Genomic DNA, 24,385 nt, shown 5'->3' with positions numbered 1-24,385 from the left:
TTTGCGCCATGTGTGCCTAACCCGCTGCGCTACCGCCCGACCCTCTGAAATAGGTTTAATCAACTATGGTGCCTAACACACTGACAAGGCAAGACAGAAAATTATTCAGCATATACTATAAATATATTTTAATATTCATGTAAGATCTACAGGCTACGTTTTCCAACTCTAGCCTTTCAAACACACTGGTAACAAGCCCCCACCCTCAGGCACTGACCGCCTTGATGGGATCTCACCTGTTGCCATTTGCCTTTCACAGCTGGGTCTCTAACTGACTGGCAGTGTCTCTGGATCTGCTGGATCACACCCTGGTAATACACCATAGAAGAGTCGTAATTTCCAAGAAGTGCATATTCTCTTCCTTTCTTTGCATTATCACAAATCTCAGCCAAGTTCATCTTCTTTCAGAGATCTAAATATAAAATACAGGGGCTTTAAAAAAAAAAGTTTCAGCGATGTGGTTGTAGCCCCAGGTCCAATCCCAGCACCACACCATGCCAGAGCAGAGTGTCACTCTGTTAAAAAAAAAAAATCTTTCAGCACTGACTCACACTTTCTTCTATTCTTTAAAATACCTGCTTGAAACTACTCTGAAAATCAAAAAGATTCACTCTTTGAATCTTTTATATTCTCTCATCATTGTCATTCATTATTAGAATACATCTTATCATATAGAGTGAACAAGGACAGCACACAAACAATAGTCCAGAAAATAATAAAAATAAACGATCAGCTCAGTACTATGGGTTTATGTTATATGAGCATAAACTGGACGGCAGCTCGCCCGGGATATATGTGATAAGCTGTATAGCAGTGACGGTGGTTTGCTGCACTTTATTCTATTTGCTCTTGACAATGCAGAAGTATGTGCACACCATAGTTTCGCTGATATCAGTTAAAACTGTAGAAATTATTTCTTTTTTTAAAGATTTATTATCTTTATTTAGTGGACAGAGACAGCCAGAAATCGAGAGTGTAGGGGAGAGAGACAGAGAGACACCTGCAGCACTGCTTCACCACTTGCAAAGTTTTCCCTCTGCCGATGGGGACCAGGGGCTCGAACCCAGATCCTTGAGCACTGTAACATGTGCGCTCAACCAGTTGTGCAACCCGGCCCCTGTAGAAATTATTCCCAAGACTCTTTTGGTCCCTTGTAGTTGGGATGGCGGCACCGTGGCAGAGCACATGACTGTAGCCCTCCTACAAGATACTGCAAAGAGTATCATCCGAACTCTTGGGTCCCGCCAAATTACTCCAGAGCCCAGTGACTCTGGCAATGCGTCCCAGTCTGCCCAGGAATTCTCCCTTCTAAGGCTTCTCTGCAAAGATAATCTTCAGCCAAGACTTCATTTGAGGTTTATCTGTTTTTTACCAGAGCACTGCTTGGCTCTGGTTTAAGGTGGTTGGGGCGTTGATTTTGAAGCCTCAGGCATGAGAGTCTCTTTGTATAACCATTATGTTATCTAACACAACCCCCCCCCCCCAGCCAAGCCAAGATAACATAAAGTAGGTAGTTCAAAGGCAATAGAGGACTATTATGTGCCTTCATAGTACCCTACTCTTCTATTTCCTGGATCAATGAATAAATTTAGTGGAGAAAACAAAAGTACTTCCTCATGCCTTCCTGGAGGAATTAAATTTTAAACAAATTATCTTTTCCTCATGACTAAGAGCTCAAAAACTCCTCCTCAAAACTAAACACATATAGTTATACGCATTTTTTTTTAACCAAAGCACCACTCAGCCTTGACATATGTTGGTGCTGGGAGTCAAACCTGGGATCCCTCCCATGCAAGACCTGTGTGCTACCAATGTGCTTTCTTTCAACCCTATTTTTAAACATACCAACTAATTCCAGTGATATATTCTTGAATATAAAGTTTCCTTTCTATTGTTAGCATATTACTGATCCCTTCTCCCAGCACAGGATTTATTTATTTATTTACTTACTTACTTACTTATTTGCCTCCATGGTTATCACTGGTGCTCAGTGTTGGCAAAATGAATCCACCCCTCCTAGCGGTCATTTTTTCCTTTTTTCCCTGTTTTTACTCAATAGGACAGAGAGAAATTGAGAGTGGAGAGGGAGATAGGAAGGGAGAGAGAAAGACAGACACCTGCACACCAGCTTTACCACTTGTAATACAACCCTCCTGCAGGTAGGGTAGGGAGCAGAGGTTCAAACCTGGGTCCTTGTGTGTGTTCCTGTACTAAGGTACTATCTGTGCTTAGCCAGGCGTGCCACTGCTGGCCCGCACAGGATTCTTCAAAGCAGCAGTTAGGCTACTTAAGAATCACGATGGGTCCATGCTCCCAGAGGGATAGAGAATAGGGAAGCTATTGGGGAGGGGATGGGATATGGAGATTGGGTGACGGGAATTGTGTAGAGTTGTGCCCCCCCCATCCTATGATTTTTGTTAATGTCTCCTTTCTTAAATAAATTAAAAATTTAAAAATTTAAAAAAATCACAATGGGAAAGCTATCAGGGGAGGGGATGGGATATGGAGATCGGGTGGTGGGAATTGTGTGGAGTTGTGCCCCTCCTATCCTACGGTTTTGTTAATGTCTCCTTTCTTAAATAAATTTAAAAAAAAAAAAAAAAGAATCACAATGCATACTCCCAGCCTGTCTCTCTCTCTTTTCCTGGTGGGGCAGGGTACTGGGGTATGGATCGACCTGTCAACACCCACGTTCAGTGGGGAAGCAATTACAGAAGCCAGACCTTCCACCTTCTGCACCCTATAATGTCCCTTGGTCCATGCTCCCAGAGGGATAGAGAATAGGAAAGCTATCAGGGGAGGGGATGGGATGCAGAGTTTTGGTGGTGGGAATTGTGTGAAGTTGTACCCCTCTTATCCTATGGTTTTTGTCAGTGTTTCCTTTTTATAAATAATATATATATCATAATGCAGCAGGCCAAGTGGTGGCTCACTAAGTTGAGTGCACACATTACAGTGCTCAAGGACCCAGAGTTTGAGACCTTCCTTCCCTGCCCCCATCACCCGCAGGGGATGTAGCAGGTCTATGAGTGCCTGTCTTTCTTTCTTTGCTTTTCTTTCTTCCTTTTTCTCTTTCTTTCTTTCTTTCTTCCTTCCTTCCTTGTTTCTTTTTTCCTTCTTTTCTTCTTTCCTTCCTTTCTTTCTTTTTCAAGACAGAGAGAAACTGAGAGGAGATGGGAGATAGAAAAGGAGATAAGGAGAGAGACAGAGAGACCCCTGCAGCCCTGCTTCACCACTCATGAAGCTTTCCTCCTGCAGGTGGGGACCAAGGGCTTGAACCTAGGTCCTTGTGCATTGCCGTGTGAGCGCTTAACCTGGTACACCACTGCCTGGCCCCTTTCTTTCTCTTTCCCTCTCCCTCCCTACCCCCTCTCAATTTCTCTGTCCTATCTAATAAAAAAGAAAGGGAAGAGAAGGGGTAAAAAAAAAAAAAAAAAAGGAAAAAATGGCCAGCAGTGGATTCTCAGTACAGTGGACTCATAGGGCTGGCACCAAGTCCCAGCAATAACCCCCATGAAAATAAAATAAATAAATGAATAAATGATAAAGAATCACACTGCAGCAATGAGTACCCTACTTTTTCACAGTAAGAAATTTTACCATTCAGTGAATCTTCAGTATATAGGACAGCCATGAAAAGTGTCTGCAAGTTTGAAACTAATACAAAGTCAGGTCCTGGAACAGGACGGCAGAGGACCTAGTGGGGGCTGTATTGTTGGGTGGAAACCTGAGAAATGTTATGCATGTACTAACTATTGTATTTACTGTCGACTGTAAAACATTAATCCAATAAAGAAATAAAAAAAGAAACTAATACAAAGCGTTATGATTTTATTACAGCGAATAGGCTTCAAGCAGTAAATCCAGTAGAACAAAGTTGTCCTGTGCTGTTTTTTTTTAAGTCATTAGGAGACCTGAGCATTAATTCTATTGACGTGTGTAAGTAAAATATGCAGAGCAGAAATGTCTGAATGTAAAATACACTTGCTTTGTAAAGGGCCAGGCAGTAAATATTTTGGACTTTGGGGACCAACAGGCAAAACTGAAGATGTTACATAAATATGTATGTAGAATACAAAATTTGCCGCAATTTTTACTGTTGAAATTCAAAGTATGGGGCCAAGCGGTAGCGCACCAGATTAAGCTCACAAAGCCAAAGGACCTGTGGAATGATTCCCAATTCAAGCCCCTGGCTGCCCACCTGCAGAGGGGTCGCTTCACAAGCAGTGAGGCAGGTCTTCAGTTATCTATCTTTTTCTCCCTTTCTCTATCTTCCCCTTCTCTCTCAATTTCTCACTGTCCTATCTTATAAAAAAAAAAAGAAAGAGAGAGAAAGAGAGAGAGAGAAAGAAAGTCCGCCAGGAGCAGTGGATTTGTAGTGCATGCACCAAGCCCCAGGAATAACCCTGGAGGTAAAAAAAAAAAAAAAAGAAAGAAAGAGGAAAGGAAAGGAAAGGAAAGGAAAGGAAAGGAAAGGAAAGGAAAGGAAAGGAAAGGAAAGGAAAGGAAAAGAAGAGGAAAGAAAAGAAAAAGAAGAATAGAAATTCTAAGTATTGTAGCAATTTGTAGTTGAGTACAACTTTTCATAAAATTATCTGATAATAAGAAAGGAATTCATTTGCGATGAGACATTTCATTTAGTTGTGATTCAACATTTGTGCTCCCTTATCTAAATCAATTCCAAATGTTCACGTTGCAATGATGCTCTTTAATAGATTTATGTATTTCATCTTTGAAAATGTCTTTTTATCCAGGTAGGTACTGTCACATACTGATAGCAATTCACAAGCATATGATTCCAAGTTAGCAATATTCACTACTAGTGAGGCCAGGGCTGGGGACAGGCCAGCTGGCAGCCATGTGTATGACCCATGAAATCACTTGGTCTGAACCACAAGCTAAACTCAAAGTCAATAAACCTAGGAGGGTTTTTTTTTTTTCATAGCAACACTACTAAGTGTTAATTTTTAAGTTGATAATTTTGTATGACCCAAGAATTATATTATAAATATCCAAATGGCCATTGGCAGAAAAAGATTCCCCACTCTTGAGTTACGCATCTGAAAAATTAATGTTCTCTTTATATTTGTCTTAACATTGCGAATTAATCACTTTCAACTAAAGGTTAGATGGAAGTTGCTTCAACTGTAGTTAAATAGATTTTGTAACCTGAAAATTGTTTATACTTGTATCGTAATCTTTTTTTTAAAAATGCTGCAGAGCAGAAGCTATAGTTTGAGCTAGTGTGTGTGTGTGTGTGTGTGTGTGTGTGTGTGTGTGTGTGTGTGTGTTGCAAATTTGGGTGGCAATAAAATGTTCATTTCTTCATCTTAACAACATGAAGAGTTAACGTAAAACAGTTTGATGTTACTTTTGATTCAATTGTTTGCACTGAGATAATTCTTAGTTTTGCACAGAAGCACTGTTCTGTGATATATTAGGCAGAATTCATTTTAAAAACATGTGGTAGCAAATGCTGATTTCCAAAGTCATTCAGAGTTCAGTAGTAGTTCCTGAGAAGTTCCTCTCACTCAGAAAAGCTATAAATCAACCTTAATTTCAGAAAGCTGTAATGTAACTTTCAGTAAGTCATTGAACTGCTGCTGTGTGCTAGGGCAAGATAAAATATTCAGCTTCTCACTGATCAAAATGGACATATGTTCATAGCTGCATTATTCACAATAGCCTAAATGTAAGCAGCCTAAGTGGTCTGCATCAGATGACTGGCTAGAGAAGTTATGGGATTATATATCCCATGGAATACTACTCTGCAATAAAAAAGATGACACTGTGTTCTTTGGGACTGGAAGTATGCTTAGCAAAGTAAGTAAAAAGATGAAAGACAACTACAAGATGGTCTCACTCATATGTAAAACCTAGAGATCTGATTTACATGAACTTGCCAAAAAAAAAAAAAAATCCAAACCAAACAAAAGTAAGCAAACTGTAAGACGCATGAAAACTCTAGTGGATTTATTTGGGAGGTGGGAGGTGGGGACACAGAACTCTGGTGGTGTGTGTGGTGTGGAGCTATACGTTGTAATCTTACACTCTTGTAACAAACTAGTAATAACAAGTAAAAAATTAAAAAATATATATTCAGCTTCTATTTCTGACAAAAAATAATGAGATTGACAATAAATAAGCCCCCAAGAAAAAAAAACAGGCACTACTGATTCTATTTTATGTGACAAAACTGTCCTCTGCAAAATACCTGCTGAGAAATAAAATAGTTAATAATCACAGACCTTGAAATACCTTCCACTTTCAAAGCTGTGTAAATTTGATCACTTAAGCTTTTTCAATTTTTTTTAAAGTTTCTCAATTCTTTTTTTCTAATTTTTTATGTTTATTTATTCCCTTTTGTTGTCCTTATTGTTTTATTGTTGTAGTTATTGATGTGGTTGTTGTTGGACAGGACAGAGAGAAATGGAGAGAGGAGGGGAAGACAGAGTGGGGGAGAGAAAGACAGACACCTGCAGACCTGCTTCACCGCTTGTGAAGCGACTCCCCTACAGGTGGGGAACCAGGGGCTCGAACCCGGATCCTTATGCAGGTCCTTGAGCTTTGCGCCACCTGCGCTTAACCCGCTGCGCTACCGCCTGACTCCCTAGCTTTTTCAGTTTTACATATATTTTACTACCATCAGTTGTAACACATGTCAGCAGATTTCATGTTAGGCTGACCAGAATTAGTGTTTTCTCAACTGTGTATAAACACTGTCTACTTGTTTTGCAAACAATATTCATTAAAACTAATTCTTGGGTAACTTCAAACTCAGCACTGACTTCTTGAATAAACAACCGAGTAGTATTGGTTACATCTGTCAGTTCATCAAGAGCCAAAGAAAGCCACTCAAAATCATGTCCCTTGTTTTAAGATTGATTATGAATGTCCTCAACTCTTGCAGCAACTGTCCCTACTAAAAGGCTAATAAGTATTAAAGTTAATTTTCTCCTGGCGAATGGCTTTGGCAGCTACAATCAAACCTAAGTTAGTAAAATCACGGGATGTCTCTTTGCTTAGGCAGAGAAAGACACACAGAGAAACTTACTCTGGGTATAGACTTATTTCCATTTTTTATCTTCAGGAGGAGTTCTATGAAAAGAATTCATTTTTGAGTTTTCTATTTTGCTGCCCACGTTTCCCAGTCACTTGGGGATACTGGAATGAGTGATGGGTTTGGTGATGTTGGTGTATATTATGCCTCTCTAACACAGTTACAGTGTCACTGCATAACAGACACAAGGCTTTGTCATCTGATTCAATAATCTGCACTCCACTTTGCTTTAAAGCATAATACGCCAGCTTCGTTTTTCTCATCTTTTCTTGCTTTGACATGATGGGTATGCAATAAAGGAAATAAAGTAACATGTCACAGTGCAGTGATAGGCATGACATTTCAAACGCTGCGATTATGGGGAACCAAGGAGCAGAGCAAAGCACTAATTATGCCCCACAGTCTCCATCACAACCACTCAACTCTGCTATTTGAGCACTCAAACAGCCAAGGATAACATATGTAAGCACACAAGTGTGTGGTGTTCCGATAAATAAAGTTGCTGTATGGATATGGATAACTGAAATTGCTTTTAAATATTACATGTCATGACACTGTACTGTTCTTTTTGTCTTTTTTTCTTTCTGTTTTTATAGAGTGAGAGGGTGAGAGAGGGAGACAACAAGGAGAGACACTTGCAGTATGAAGCCCCCAGCTTCATACAGGTAGGGGCTGGAGGCTTACCCCGGGTTGTCGCAGATGGTTAAACTGTGGACTCTGCCAAGTGAGCCAAAACCATTTTTTTGTGGGTCATTCAAAAACAGGTGGCAGGCAGGCAACTGTCCCCACATTGCTGTTTGCTACCTCCTGCTTTCAGCTTCTATTTTAAGAATTTAGGAAAATAAAGAGAAAATCATACCCCAAAGAAGGAAAAAAAGACCTAATAAGCTTAAAAGCAGAAGTGAGTAAAACAGAAACAGAAAAACAATAGGAAATGTCAAGATAGCTGAAAGTTCCTTGGAAAGAAGATTAAAATGGATAAGCCTCTCATAATACTAAGCAGGGAAGGGAAAAAAACACAAATGCACAAATGTAGGATGGCTTAACACTAAAATCTTTAGAGCCAGAGATGCAAACGAGGGCTTGATAGGGAAAAGAAAAATCTATGAAGGTCACAACTTACCAGGTTTACTAAGAACTTGAATAACTGTTCTGAACAGTTGTTTAGTAATTTATGAAATTATAGTTGTATTTCTTTTTTAAAAAAAGGTAAAATTGTTTTTATTCACATATAACATAGTTATAAATGGAAACTTCTAGGAAATCTACAGTTACTAGAATTAATAACTAACCAAAAGATAACACCAGATGGTTTCACTCATGTGGAATCTAGAGAGCTGATCTGATACACATGAACTTGCAAAACAACAACAACAAAAACCCAGAATCAAGCAAACTGTTTCTGAGACTTGTGAAAACTATGGTGGGAGGGTGGAGACACAGACCTTTGGTGGTGGGTGTTGTATTATATATACCCTGTAATCCTACAATCTTGTAACCCACTAAATCACATTAAAAAAAATTAAATAACTAAACGATACAATGATGCCTCTTTTTTCAATTTTTTCTTCTCTTTTAGAGAGAGGGGTCAGAAAGAGAAATGGAGCGAGAGGAGAAACCCCACACCCCTCACACCCCCTAGACTCCCCAATGCTGCCACCCGTGACCTGTGCAGAGCTGGGGCTCAAACCCAGGCCCTGCATAGGTGAGCTGGCTCACAGCACACAATGATTTCTTTTTTTTTTTTTTCTTTCTATTATGTTTTTTGATAGGATAGAGAGAAACTGAGAGGTAAGGAAGAAAAAGAGGGAGAGGGAAAGACACCTGCAGACCTGCTTCACTGCTTATGAAGTGTCCCCCCTGCAGGTGGGGAGTGGGGGCTTGAACCCAGGTCTTTGCAGATGGTGATATGTGTGCTTATCTGAGTGCACCACTGCACATAATGATTTCTGTCCATGTACTAAATTCCAGTGGCATTGTTAAAACATTACAAAAGAGTGAAAATGTTTTATCACCTGCCACTTGGAAGGCAGTAAGTAGGTTAGAAAAAAAAAATTATCTTATATGCATAGATATCGTTTTAGCATGAGAATAATAGTTACAGTATTTGCTGAATGTTTGCTCCACATCAGACATCTTGAGAAAAGTAGTTTTCCATCAACATCTCATTTAATCATTCAAAAACAAGTCTTATTCATGTATATAAGAGAGATGAGAACTATTATTAAGTAAAATAAATTATGACTACTTAGTAAAGGAGACAGCTAAGGTTTTAAGAATTTAAACTTGCACAGAGTAGGGATAAAAATGAATATATTTTGTTTTAGTTGACTGTATTATATACTGGTGTTCTTTAGTTGCATGCTTTAAAACATGTAATACCTTTCCAAGTCCTATTAGCTTCATATTATTTTATCATGTTGTTGTTTAAAAAATATTTATTTCATGAGAAATACACTAAGACCTCTGGCATCTGCCACTGTAGGGATCGAACCTGGGGCCTCGCACATGCGATTCTCTCTGCAATTCTCTCCACTGACACTAGACCAGAGAGGGAACAAATGAAAGCACGCTGAATATATTAAAGTGCGTGCATATTTTTATTTATGAATACATACTCAAATATTAGTGGCAGAGGACTGAAGACTGTACAGAGGCCGGGTCTGAGCTCATAGCCACCACAGGAAACACCATGCAAAGGGGAAGATTCACTATTAACAGAGTTCTGCTGTGGTATCTCTCTCTTTCACTATTAACAGAGTTCTGCTGTGGTATCTCTCTTTCTCTCTCTCTCTCTGACCCATGTGCCAGTCCTTAAGCTCCTTACTATGTGCGTTTAATCCGGTGCACTACCGCCCAGTCCGTTCCACATATATTCTTAAAAATATGGAAAAAAAAATGCAGCTTAATTTTTTTTTCATTTATTTATTATTGGGTGGAGACAGAAATTGAGAGGGACGGGGGAGATAGGAGAAAGACAGAGAGAGATATCTGTAGCACTGCTTCTATACTTGTGATGTTTTCCTCCTACAGGTGGGGATCAGGGGCTTGAACCCATTTCCTGCGCTCTGTAGTGTGTGTGCTTAACCGGATGCACCACTGCCTGACCCCACAGCTATTTTTCTCTTCTTTTTCTTTCTTTCTTTCTTCTTCTTTTTTTTTTTTTTGAGCTTGATAAGTATCATAGAAAGAACCACAGGAGAAAATGTTTGAAGATGCAGGAGACAGGAGACAGAGAGAGAACTGATAGACGTTTCTGAAAATGTACCTAATGGTGAGCTAAAGAAGGTGAGAGAATATCTTGAATTAATTTTTGCATTCAGTAAGTATCCATTCAACAGCTAACTTTGTTCTTAGGCAGTGTGCTAGTGTTAGGAGGAAGAGGAATGCATTGAAAAAGGAAGAGAAGTGAGAAAGGACATGGCTATTTATAGCTTCACAGTTTGTAATCTCTAAGAATGGTTAGGCAGCAGGTCAGGTAAGGACAGAAGAGATTGGGGCCAGGAAGGGAGCATGGAGGAGCTGCTGTGGAAGTAGAGCTGAGCTAGGACAAGCAGGAATTATTTCACTGAGCTCAAATTAGAAACCACTAGTTCTCAGTGACGGCAAAACCATGAGGTTGTGTGATAGTTAAGTTTTGCTTTATCTACTAAGGGAGAACTTCTATTCTGTAGCCACCTGAACTTAAAATATTGGGGGAAACAATAAGCTAATAATGCTACCGAAGAGAAGAGTATCTGGGCTAAGAGCTGATTGAATCACATCTCAGTAACTTTAGATGTATCATCATTAACTGTGGTTATCTGTCTTTGTCTAATTATTACATTAGAACTAGATAGACCTTTTCAGATACTGTGGATCAATACGTCATCTTCTCAGCATGTAGTACAACGAGGCTGTCAGTTCAGTTTGACGAAGAGCCAGCTTCTGTGACTTTACTTGACCATCTGAAGCAGGTAATCGTACATTACAAAAGGTTGATTTGCTGTATTTAAGAGATAATTATTATTTTAAAATAAACTATTAAAAAAACTTCTATTATCGGGACCAGGTGGTGGCTCACCTGGTTGAGCATACATATTACATTGTGCAAGGTCCCAGATTCAAGCCCCAGGTCCCCACCTGCAGGGGGAAAGTTTTGCAAGCAGTGAAGCAATGCTGTAGGCGTCTCTCTGTCTCTCTCCTTCTCTATCCCCATTTTCTCTCTTGATTTCTAGCTGTAACTATCCAATAAATAAAGATTAAAAATTCTAAAAGACTTAAAAGAATTTAAAAAACTATTATTTTATAGACTATTAATAGTAGTTGCAGAAACACATAATTTAAGATCAAATGAGATATAAGACTTTTTTTTTTCCTGTCTCCAGGGCTTCACTCGGGCTTCTAGCCTTCCAGATTCCACCTCTCCTGGTGAATTTTTTTTTCTTTTATCTTTTTTTTTCCAGTTAGGAGTAAGAGACAGAAAGGGTGGGGGGAGTGAGAGAAGGGCAGAGAGAGAGTAGAGAGAGGGGAGAGAGAGAGGCGAAAAAGAGAGAGGAGAGAATAGGAATGGGAAGACGGTCACTAGGAGCAGTGGATTCGTGATGCAGGCACTGAGCCCCAGTGATAACCCTGGAAGCAAAAAAAAAAAAGTGGATATAAATGTTTTATGAATTAAGTGTTGTCTTGTTAAAGCAGGCTATAATTGTTATTTTTAAAGAATCCCTAACATACCCAGGTTCAAGCCCCTGGGCCTCAACCTGCAGGGGGAGGTTTCACAAGCAGTGGAACAGAGATACAGGTGTCTCTCTTTCCGTTTCCCCTTTCCCTCTCAATTTCTCTGTCTCTATCCAAAACAAATAAATAATTTCAAAATGAAAAAGAGCAAAGATGATAAAGCATTTATTTAAAAAAAAAAAAAAACCCTAACTTTCAATGATACTGAAAGATATGCTGAGTTCAACTCCAAAAGGATCCAGGTTTGAGTAGGGGTTAGAGATGAAACAAAGGTGGTTGTGTGCTCAGTCTTCAAGATAGGTTTCTACATGAGGGTTCACTATTGCATTTCCTCCTGTAGATGTGTAATTATGGAATTTTTAACTGTTTTCCAAGTAGCCTATGCTCAGGCTGCCTTTCTTCATTTCTGCAAAATTGAACGATTTGTAGTCACCAAATCCACTGGAGAGTTTTCAATCTTCGCCTTGTTTGCCTTTTCTAAAATATCTAAGATAGGACCACCTAAGTGCTCGGCCTACTCCCTGCTTCTTACCTTCCTCTGCTTCCACATCTGTCACACACTGTCCATAGCTCCTCCCCTTCTCCCTTGCCTCTGAACTGCTCAGCATCCTTTCAAGTTTCCCCTACTTGCTCTCACATACAGCTCCCCCTGGCCCCAAACACTCACTCACATACCACATAAATCTGATTCTTCCCAAGAGGTTCATGTTTAAACTTCTTCCCTTTTCATTTTCACACATTTGTGCTACATGAGCTTGTCCACGCTCCTCCCTAGCTTCAACTACTTAATCTGCATGCAAACCTCTGCCAGCAGCCTTCAGGTCTTCCCTGATCTTGACCCAAATCTTTACCTGAGGGTCACACACATAGACAAACTGAAGTGATTTCACTTCATCTTTCACCCTAGCGAGAACCTGCTGCTCTTCATCTCAACCACAGGTTGCACCATCCTGCCATCCCCGCCAGAAAACCAAGAAGAGTTCTCAAATCTTTCTAGTTCCCAGCGACCAAACTCAATCTAACGCAGATTAATTTTATCTCATAAGCATTTCTATAATCTATCTCAGCTATATGCTAACTGCTGAGACCAGTAATTACCAGTGGGTTTTTTTTTTTCTGTTTTTATTTGTTTGTTGTTTTCTGAAAATGGTTTCTTACCACCATGACAACCTCCCCTTCTCATAGGCCTATATTCTACACAGAAACTGGGTTTCTCTCCCTAAAATACAAATTCAATAATGCCACTACTCCAATTTAAAATTTGATAAATAATATTTTTTATTAGACATGGCTGGTGGTGGGTGTAGTGTGGAACTATACACTGTACTTTTACAGGTGTGTAACCTGTGAGGCACAAATTTAAAAAATTACATAAAAATAAATTAAATTAAAATTAAGCATGGACCTGGAGCCATCCCAAGTCTGAATAAAACCAAGCAGTCAGGAGGCTGTGGAGGTTTAGGTCCCAGACATGGTCAGGTCTCACAGGTGTTTTAATCATGCCCAGGTATGTCTACAGCTGAGATGAAACCACACCTACAAGCCAAAGGCCTCCCAGGACCACTGCTTGATGAACTCCCTATGAGATAAAAATGTCCTATCATGGAGATCTCTTCTGCACAGCCAGGCCTGACCATATTTTTCTGCTTATGTAAGTGTAATCCTCCCTGGGTTATCTGGGCACACTGCTCCAGGGTCTGTGTTCCCTGAAGCCCTGAATGAATACTGAATTGCAGCTCATGCATTGTAAAAACAGGCTAGTTAAGCTCAAGTTGGAGCTGTAAGATTGTGTACCTAGACCAGACTCCCATCTCAGTCAACAAATTCTTTGGTGGTTTTCTCATGCTGAAGAGAACTGGTAAGTGCTTAGTTATGGTACCAGATGCTCTAAGTTATGGCCTCTTGCACAGTACAGCAAATATTTTGGTATTTAGTCATTGGTATGATCCAGAATTCCTCAGATACAAAAAAAAAAAAAAAAGAACAACCTCAAATTGATCCCCTGCTCTTGTTATGCCATTTGCTAGAATATTTTATCTCATTCTTTCTTTGGTGAAAGCTTATTCAACTCTCTCAGCACAAATCAAATACCACATTTTACCTTCACTGAATCAGTATCTTTCTACCAATGACTATGGAGAATGACAATGAGATCATGAGTTAGAGGAAGAGTTAGACCCACCTAGGTTGAAGTCATTGGCTCTGCACCCTAAGAGTTATGCCTTTAGGCAAAGTCTCTAAGCCTGTTTCCTAGCCCCTAAATCTCAATTACTACTTTATAGGTCTGTACGGATCAAATATTGAACTGCTTGCAAAATATGCAGCCTAGTGCTTCACACAGTAGAATTGATCAAGATTACCATTACATTATAAAGTATTCCCACCCTGGGTTCCTACAGCAGCTTACCATCATATCTATCACACTACTGGGATGACACAACTATGAACATGCAGGCACTCACATAATGTTTGTCACCTAACTTTTTTTTTTAAAGTCTGAATGAATAAAAAGGTAATACACATGTACCTATAAAACTATATATGACCTCAGGTTTTGGCTTTTTTTTTTTCTTTCCTAGTGGTCTTTCTAAATCTACTTTGCATCTCCTTGTTCAAAATTACGGCTTTAAGTACAATTTAGAGGTCAGCTTTAATTTAATTAAAAAGGGATTTGTACTGTGATGTTTGCTTTGTTAGACACACAAACAACAATGTAATACTGTTGACAATTTCCAGTATACTACTGAATACGTGAAATAATGCACATGTCTAAGATGGTGATCTATGGTTATCCACCTGTTAAAAAAAATTAATTGCCAAGGGAAGTTTTTAAAACCTGTGTCAGTTTCCTATCATCAAGTTCCAAAACCAAATCTAGGTGCTAAGGAGTACTGCGGTTCATTTACAAGAAATAAATACAGAACATGGCTTTTTTTTTTTTTTCCTTCTGATAGCATGCTCCTGAGGAATTCTTAAAAGCAATCACCGTTTTTTTAAGTCTGTGATTTAAGAAAAATAGTTAATTTAAATGCAAACTAATATGCAAAATGTGTCACTTGTAGTGTTCAGCCTAGCAAGTGGATATGTACTTATTTTGCTATCGTGACCCTCAATAAGATGCAAAAAAAAAAAAAGTAAGAACAAAAGGTGCCCCTATAGAACAGCATCGTATCTTCCATCTACTTCACTTAACCTCTATACATCATTGTCCTCTGAATAATTATTAAGGGATTTAAGATGCCAACCCTTCTAAGCTAGTTCAAACTAAGCATAATTTTAAATCTTGAAATAAACGTCAGGGAAAGGAGAAAACCCTGCTGAACTCAAGCTCCTCGGGTCTCCCAACAAATGCATAACATACATACGGTTCTGCACCCGAGAGGCAGCAACCTGGGAGGGTCAGAGACGGCGAAGGCCCGAGGCCCCGCAGCTCTGGCCGCGGCTCATCCCCGACTGTACGCGGGGCGGTGGCCCAGCCGGGGTGTGGCCGAGCGCTGTGGCCTGGGCGGACCAAAAGGCTGGACGCGCAGCCCCAGTCTCACCTCGACTTCCCTTGCCCCGCGCACAGAGCCAAATTCCACGACCACCCAAGAGCCCCCTAGCCACAAAGATTTCTCTCTCCCCGGTCCACTCAAAGTTTATCGGCCTTTCCCAGCTGTCGGGGCTGCCGGGTTCTGTAGTCCGCCCATCAAAGTCACCCCGCCGAGACCGCGAGCTCCAGGAGTCACGGAACTACAATGCCCACAATGCCACGCGCTTTTGTTGTTCTTCTCCCCCCCTCCCCACCCCCCACCCCCGCCCCAGCCTCGCACGGACGCCTGCGTCCGAGAATCCGCGCGGTTCGCAGCCCAGCGATTCCGGGGCAGGATCCCCGCGGGGCTGTCCATCTCCGTGCACTCCACCACAGGCTCTCCTCCTCGTCTCCCTAAGGGGTCATTACCTATGCGCCGCAGGTCCACAGACCGTTGGGGATAGAGTCCGGGTGGGTGGGGGTGGGGCATAGGCCGCCACCGCCACCGAGTCCGTTAGTTCGCGACCTGCGTGGAAAAAGCGGCGGCTGCGCACCGTTGCCATGGCAACCACGAACTCCTCCGGGGGATGGGAGGGGGCGGTGGCTGGGAGGAGTCTGGTTGCCCCTCCCTCCTCCGGGGTGCGGGAGTCAGGGAAAGAGCCGCAGAGGTGCGTCTGCGCGAGGTGACCGCGACATTGCGGAGGACGGGTGTGACCGGCTGAGCTCAGGGGGCCGCTGCGGCGCTGGGTGCGGTCCCCGCGGCGGGTCCCCGTCTGGTTGCGGCGGGGCGCGCTGACCGCTCACCCCCTCGGCTCGCGCCGCTTCCACGTGCAGTCTGCACAAGTGCACACCTTCCTGCCATTTTTGAGACGGGGACTAGAAAGGAGTCCTTTACTAAGACATAATGCATATGGCCCTTAGGATGATTTATGCCTGAGAATTTGGGAATGCAGCCGGTTTCCATGACATTTGCATCTATAATGATAATACCTGTTAGATGATCGTCTGTGAATTCCCGCTCACCTTCCCCCTCCCCCCCTTGTCAGACATGCATTATAAAAGCCGCTTTCTTGGTTCATATCCTGCCCTTAAACGCTTTGCCGGTGATAACTGTGAGCAATTCCCGAGCTCTGATGCCCAGTATTTTGATCTGCAGACGAGATAATCTGTCTCACGGTGTGAAAAAGAGAAGTACTGATAGCGACGAAGCACTGTAAGACAAAAGCCGGGCACTGAACAATCATTTTTAGGGCTGGGGAGATAGCATGGTGGTTATGCAAAAGGTTTTCATGCCTGGAGCCCAGGTTCAATCCTCCGAACTACCATAAACCAGAGCTATGCAGTACTCTGGTAATAATAGTCATTTTAAAAAAATACTAGTTATGTAACCCATAGTAGAGATAATAGAAGAATAAGATGTGGTTGACTGAAAAGGTAATTTTCTGTGATGGAAAAAGCTGGGGTTTTGTTTGGTTTTGTACAGGGTTTGGGTTACAGGGGCTTACACATTTATGCGTAACACTTATGGGATGCTGTGTTGAAGATTACTCTAAATAAAGGTACCTCAAAACATAAGAATATAGAGCACAATAGTATTGACTACAGCCATGCTGTAATGGGAGTGTGTACCTTTTGACCACCTTCACCCACTTTGTCCCTCCCCACCTCCCAGAAACCTCCAATCTATGTTGGTGTAGAGACACTGAGGATACACTGAGTGTACTTTCCAGATGAGGAAAATGAGGCCTAATATTTTAAGTAAATGGAGGGAGAGAGAGCAATTACTGCCACTACTGTCTAGTAATAAACATCTCTTCAACTATCATGATCAGAAAGAGAAAACTGTATGTCCTCCAATTCTTAGCTGCGGTCACTAGACCCACAGGGATTTTGTTGATACTGACCCAAGTCCCTTTTCCACTGCTTATGAAGAGGTCAGTGTTCTCTCCAACACCATGAATTCCCTGTGGGTGACAACCTCAGAATCACGTCTGGCTTTGAGTTCTCTCTCTTTCTCTCAATACACAGACTCCCTTATTTCTCATCTTCCAATAGCCCTTTTCTCTCCTCCTGACACAATGCAGAAATCAAAGCCTTCTGTGATTTCTACAGCAGTCTTCTAAGTGTTGGAGTAACTGGGGAGAGGGTAAATGAAAGATGCAAATAACCTAAAACTAGAATGCCCTGCTCTTAAAAGCCTTCAGTAGCCCACTTCAGGCCTTAGTATCTACCAGCCATTATCATAAACTATAACAACCCACTAACAAGCGTCTCTAGCCCATCTCTCCCCTCCTGTTCTCCCGCATCCAGTATTTTCAGTTATCAAAAGTATTTTCCTACACAATGAAAGTACTTTCTCCAGGGGGAACTCTAGTGCCAGCCATAACAATAATAGTTTTCAGGATTAAGAGATAGTTTACCTGGTAGAGCACCAGTCTTAGCACATGATTCAAGCTTACCCTAGGTTCAAGCTTTGGCACCACTCAGGAACAACCATTTATCTCTCTATCTATCTCATAAAGAAAAGTCAATAACCATTTATCTATCTATCTATCTACCTATCTCATAAAGAAAAGCCAACCAAAGGCTGGGTTGTGGCACACCTGGTTAAGCACGCATGTTATAATGCACAAGGCCCTGGGTTTGAGCCCAAAGCCCCCACCTGCAAAAGAGAAAGCTTCACGAGTGGTGAAGCAATGTTGCAGGTGTCTCTCTCACTCTCTGTCACCCCTTTCCTTCTGGCTATCTCTATCAAATAAAGATAATACTAAAATAAAGATTAAAAAAAGGGGGGGAAGTCAACCTGGGAACAATGGAATTGCTTCTGTGCCAGGACTTGACACTGGTAAAAATTAATAATAATAAATAAAAATTTTCTCCCAATATGCAGCTGTAGTTTCTAGATTTAGTCCACACTGTAGTTTCTCAGTACTAAGAATTTCATGCACATAACCTGCCACAGTTACCAACATAGTTGATTCAGTTATGATAACTATTTTGTTTAAATAAGGAAGCAGTTGATAGGAACTGGAACTGATGTTTAAGAGAAAGAAAAGAAGTCAAAATCTACAAAAACATAGCTTATATTTATAGCAGAAATGACAGCATTGAAGCAATAAAACCCAGAATAAAGTCAAAGTATTAAGCAATCCTTATAGAAGCAACACCTAAACCAGCCACCTCTAGCACTTTGGTCACAACTCTGCATTGAGAATGAGCATATAAATAGATCCACCTTTACTACGGAAAAGATGATCCAGCTCTGCTAGCAGCTGAACACATGTTTTTGTTGTAGGGATGATAGGTTCACCTGATCCCTCCACTCCTCATCTGGTTTCACCTGTGACCGGTCACTTGCATTTGCAAGGCAGCTGGCCAGGGTTGGAGAACAGTCTACAGCCATGAAGGCACCAAATGCAAGGTTCCTGTGCACTGCCCTTCTTGTTTTCTGAAGTCAGGATCCCAGAGAATTAGCTCGGCAGGATCAGTCACTTGAGGAGAATGGATGACAGCGGTTGAGTGGGAACAGCTGCTTTGCAGTGAGCTAAAGAAGGGCAGTCACGCGAAGGAAGGCCATGGGCCACTGAAGCACAGCCTGCACAGCATCGTGGCTCGGCCAGCTGGGAATGAATAAGGAACTGACAGTGAGTTTATTGTTTTCCTTGGACACTTTGGATCAACTCAAGTGATGGTGAAACACATTGTAAATCTGGGGGCTGGGTGGTGGCACACCAAGTTGAGGGCATTTGTTACCATGTATAAAGACCCTCGTTCAAGCTGCCAGTCCACACCTGTAGGAGGGAAGCTTCCCCAATGGTGAAGCAGTGCTGTAGGTGTTTATCTCCCCCTCTACTTCCTCCATGTTTCTCAGTTTCTATCACAAGCAAGAGAAAAAAACAACTAGCCAGTAGAAGCAATGCATATGTTATGCAGGCACCAAGCCCTAGTGATAGCCCTGGTAGCCATTCAAATAATAATTTTTAAAACACAGACTGTAAGCCCAAAGTAACAAATTTGTTCACACAAGAGGCACTATGGTTAAGAGACTTTGTGCAACTGTTTCTCCTCAGTTGTCAGTCTTGCCTCCATAAGGTGATTTTGCTAACCTCTCCTCAGTAGCCCAAGACCCTGGTGTTCAAGCATACTGCACTGTGTTTTTCACCAGCTCTTCCACCCGCTCCTTGAAGCTCGGTTTCGATCTCATGCTTCAGTGGGTATACCCTTTCCATCTCCAAAGTTTTATCTCTTCTGTTGGCACCCTGACATCCCTAGCTGTTGTCTCTAAGTTCCAGCCATGTGCTTTTTTTTTTTTTTTTGCTCTAATGAAAACAGCTGCTCCACACTTGAGGAATTCATATTTCTTATGTATGCCAAAATAAACAGAAAACCTTTTGGCAGTAGCCTGTGAGAATTTTCTCCCTTACAATTTTTATTTGTCTATGCTAATTTACAAAAATGAACAGAAAGCCCAGGACTCTCGGGCTCTCTGTGTATTTTTAACGCCCTGGAGTGTTTCAGATATGTAACTTGATGAATATATGCATGTTTATACTCGTAAGTAGAGCAGTGGTATTTTCAATGCTCACCGCATTCAGTCATGGAGTGTGTTCTACACAGTGCTACTGCATCAGCAACACCCTTCCACCTGCTTTAGTAAAGGAATAGACAGCCAAATGTGAATTACTCAAGAAAAATGTTAGCAGGTTACTTCATTTGTGATTGACAAGATAACCCCTAGTGAATTGGAAAGCCTGTCACCTTCTGATTTAGCCACTGAGGCATCACAGTGTAGGTGGCACGTAACAGAGAAGTGGGCAGCTTGTGGCCGGATTTTCTATCCTAGCAGACAGCATTAAATTGAACAGTCCCTAGCACCAAAACACTTTCAGTCTTGAGTGAAAAAAGGAAAGTTTGGCTGGAATCCCATTTTTCTCTTCTGAAGAGACACAAGTCACTCTTAAGGGCCTCTGGAGTTCTTTCTTTTCTGATTTTTCTACTTTATAGCCTCTTCCACATGGGCTACAGAAAAACTGAAAGTGATAGCCTTGATTTGGTTTCCTTCACTTCCTCTTGATGAACATATTTTAGGTCTTCTTTGTTATTTATGATACAAAATCATGAAGATTCGCTCACATAAACCATTCCTAAGTGACTAGCTATTGAAGCAAACTTCCAGTGTCACATTTTCCTTAATGTTCTCTTCTTATATTCACCAAGCTGCCACACTCCTTTCTCAAATCTCACCTCAAATTTAACCTTAAAGAAAAACCTTGGGGCCAGGCGGTGGTGCACCTGGCTAAGTGCACAAGGACCCTAGTCCCCACCTGCAGGGGGAAAGCTTCAGGAGTGGTGAAGCAGGGCTGCAGGTGTCTCTCTGTCTCTCCATCTCTATCTTCTCTTCCCCTCAATTTTCTATCTCTATCCAATAATAAATAAGTAAAGTTAAAAAAAACTTAAAAGAAAAGAAAAACCTTCACTGGGGCCAGGGAGTAGTGTATCCTGTAGAGTGTACACATTACTATGGGCACACATGTTCCTGGGGTCAAGTCCCTGGTCCTCACCTGTGTTGGGAAAGCTTCACAAATGGGGCAGTTATGCAGGTACACATCTCTCTCTCTCTTTCTCTCTCTCTCTCTCTCTCTCTCCCTCTCTCCCCCCTTCTCTCTCTCTCGCCTCTAGGGTTATTTCTGGAGCTCAGTGCCAACAATACAAATGCACAGGAGCCATCTTTCCCCCTTTTGCCCCCTAATTTTTATTAAATAGAACAAAGAGAGAAGTTGGGCGGTAGCGCAGCGGGTTAAGCACATGTGGCACAAAGCACAAGGACCGGCATAAGGATCCCGGTTCAAGCCCCCGGCTCCCCACCTGCAGGGGAAATCGTTTCACAAGTGGTGAAGCAGATCTGCAGGTGTCTCTCTTTCTCTCCCCCTCTCTGTCTTCCCCTCCTCTCTCCATTTCTCTCTGTCCTATCTAACAGTTATGACATCAATAACAATAATAATAACTACAACAAGAGTAAAAAAAAAAAAAGGGCAGCAAAAGGGAAAATAAATAAATAGAACAAAGAAAAAATAAAAGATAAAACAGAGAGATGGAGAGAAAGATAGATACCTGCAGACCTGCTTCACCACTTGTAAAGCAGACCCCCTGCAGATGGGAAGTGGGGGCTTGAACCCAGGGCCCTGTGCTTGGTAGTATGTGCGCTTAACTGGGTGCACCACTGCCCAGCCCCCAGGCATCTGTCTCTCCATCTCTGTTTCTGTTCCTATAAGACAAATGGGGTAAAGAACACCTGGAGCTGTGGAGTCATGCAGGCACTGAGACACAATGATCACCCCAGCAGCAAGAGAGAGACAGTCCCTCATTGACAGTTGTAATAAAGGATGCTATGGGCCAGGCAGTATCTTGTCCAGTAGAGAACACACTTTGCCATGTTCAAACACCCAGGCTCAACAATCCAGGTTTGAGCTCCTGACACTACATGGGATCACCATCCACACACACAAGGGAAAACTTCATAAATGGTGGACCAGTGTTGTGATCTTTCTTCTTCTGTGTCTGTCTCCCCTCTCTGTGTCTCTTTCTCTGCCTCTCTCTACTGCTTCTGTGAATTTTTTTATTTCATTTATTTTTGCAAAGAGACAGAAATTGAAAGGGGAGGGAGAAATAGAGTGGAAGTGAGACAGAGAGACACCTACAGCCCTGCTTCACCACTTGTGAAGCCTTCCCCCTGCAGGTGGGGGCCAGAGGATTGAACCTGGGTCCTTGCATACTGTAATGTGTGTGCTTGACCAGGTGCACCACCGCCTGGCCCCTGCTTCTGTGAATTTTAAAAAGGGTTGGAGGTGTCCACCAGGAACAGTGAAATTGACTAGTTTAAAGCCCCAGCACACACAAAAAATTGTAGGGTCAGGGAAGTAGCTTAGTGTTTTAGAGCAGAGGACATTCAAGCCTGAGGCCGTAGGTTCAACCCCCACCACTGAATATTCCAGACCTGAGTAGCACCCAGGTTCTTCTCTTTGTCATCTCACATAAAAAATAAATATTTGGGTGGTGGTTTCTTTTGCCTTACTAAATTGGGGGGGGGGGAGAGTGTTTTGCAGGCATCTACCATGGCAAGATGAGACATTGTGCCCATATGTCAGCTGTACTGTAAACCCTTAACCCCTCAATTAAACTGGAGGTGGGGAAGCGTAAGGGGAGAGGGCACAGAAGTACGGTGGTGAGCGTGGTGTGGAACTTTACCTCTGTAATCTTATGATCTCATAAACTATTACTAAGTCACTAAAATAATAATAATGAAACCTCTTAAAAAGTGTTTCAAAGAATTCTTAACAGGGCCAGTAAGATAGCTCACTTGGGAGGGTGCCGGTGTTGTCATGGCCATGACCCAGGTGAGAGGCTGGTTCCCACTGCCCTGATAGAAACTTCAGTGTTCTGGTGTCTTTCATTTTCTGTGTCTCTATTTCTCTTTCTATCTGAAAAAGTTGACCAGAAGTGGTGCAACTCTGGTGATGACAGAAAAACCAAAAAAGGATTCTAACATCTTTATCCAGCCTTACCTCTGCCTCCTTTCCTCAACTCGATAGTTACTTACCTTTTATTACAATCTAGTGAAGTTATAACGAAATGAACTAAAGGCAGTAATGTGTTATAATCTTTTGTCTATTTTGATCTGTACCAAGATTTATGCCGTATAACAGATAAGCAGTTCGGGTTTTTTAAAAAAGAAACATTTAAAATATATGTGAAAAGTATATAATTACAGTGCACATGAGTTCAAGCTCCCAGTCTCCATCTACATGGAGGAAGCTTCACAAGCTGTGCAATAATGCTGCAGATCTCCCTTCTTCTCTCTTTTTCTTTCCCTCTATATTCTTCTCTCTCAATTTCCCTGTCTCTATCTAAACAGGTAAATAGAAATATTACAAAAAAATGAAAATTATATTATTGCAAACAAAATAAGTACTTGATGCCCACATATAAACATGCATAAGACAAGAACAGATAAAAATCACCTATGGGGGTGAGGGTGGGGGTGGTAGCGCACCAGGGTAAGTGCACATAGTGTGAAGCACAAGGACTGCCGCAGGGATCCTGGTTCGAGCCCCAGGCTCCCCACCTGCAGGGGGTCGCTTTACAGACGATGAAGCAGGTCGCAGGTGTCTTTCTCTCCCCCTCTCTCTCCTCCCTTCCTCTCTCAATTTCTCCCTGGCCTATCAAACAGCAGCAGTGGCAGCCACAACAACAGCAACAATGGGGGTGGGGGGGAAGCCGCCAGGAGCAGTGGATTAGTAGTGCAGGCACTGAGCCCCAGTGATAACCTTGGAGGCAAAGAAAAAAAATCATCTATATAAAAGGCCCAAACGATTATAATCAGCAAGTGGTCCTGATAACATACTTCTTTTTTTAAAAAAAAAAAATATATATATATTTCTTTTGTAATATTTCTCTTTGTAAAATGGGGGGGGGGGTACTGAGAGAAAGACAGAGAGAAAGGCCAGAGCACTTCTCAGCTCTGGTTTATGATGGTGCGGGGGATTGAACCTGCGACTTCAGAGCCTCAGGCATGGAAGTTTTTTGTCTCCCCATACTTCTATGCTACATAGTTCTAAGCTACATGTTTGAATGTCAAGTTGGATCAAATCTGAGATGCTTTCTGGATTCTGGCCCTGAAGGCTACTCCAGCAGGACCACCTTGGGCCCTTAACAAGAGGTCGACCTCACCCATTGTTATCAGTCAGCCAACCCATCTCCCTAACCTCCACTGGAATTAACCTATCCCCTTCACTCTCCCGCTCTATTACCAACTGAATTGTCTGCGTATGTTGTTGTCATGGAGACTTCCCCATCATATTGTACCTCTATGCAGTTAAGTTGAGCAGTGAGTGAAACCTGGTCATATGCACATAGAGAAGCTAGAACTCTTTGGATCAGAACCTCATTCTACATCCCCTGCTCTTGCACGCTCTGCCCAGGAGTAGAGATGCCACCATACTTTGCATCCCTGTTGAAAGGCAAATATTTCAGTCCTTACCATACCTGGGCCTGCTCATACCTCACGTGGCCATGACCTTGCTGCAGCAGTAAGGTGTGAG

General features: G+C 41.9%; 1 protein-coding gene across 8 annotated transcripts in view; it reads right to left on the bottom strand.

The window, feature by feature from the left end:
* The window catches only part of KATNAL1 (katanin catalytic subunit A1 like 1), a 239,003-nt gene that overhangs the window by 61,997 nt on the left and 152,621 nt on the right, over nt 1–24,385 (bottom strand). For 4 of the 8 annotated variants that reach the window (XM_060191680.1, XM_060191679.1, XM_060191681.1 and 1 more), the window contains one exon: nt 237–412. In XM_060191680.1, coding sequence (XP_060047663.1) covers nt 237–398 — 162 coding nt within the window. In that variant the 5' untranslated portion in view covers nt 399–412. The other 4 variants (XM_016187828.2, XM_007522398.3, XM_016187827.2 and 1 more) reach the window with 4 other exon arrangements.

The sequence above is a fragment of the Erinaceus europaeus genome, chromosome 5 (genome assembly GCF_950295315.1).
Source record: "Erinaceus europaeus chromosome 5, mEriEur2.1, whole genome shotgun sequence".
In the NCBI taxonomy this organism is placed as follows: domain Eukaryota; kingdom Metazoa; phylum Chordata; class Mammalia; order Eulipotyphla; family Erinaceidae; genus Erinaceus; species Erinaceus europaeus.
The sequence above is the reverse complement of the archived record's forward strand: the minus strand, read 5'-3'. Positions and strand labels throughout refer to the sequence as shown.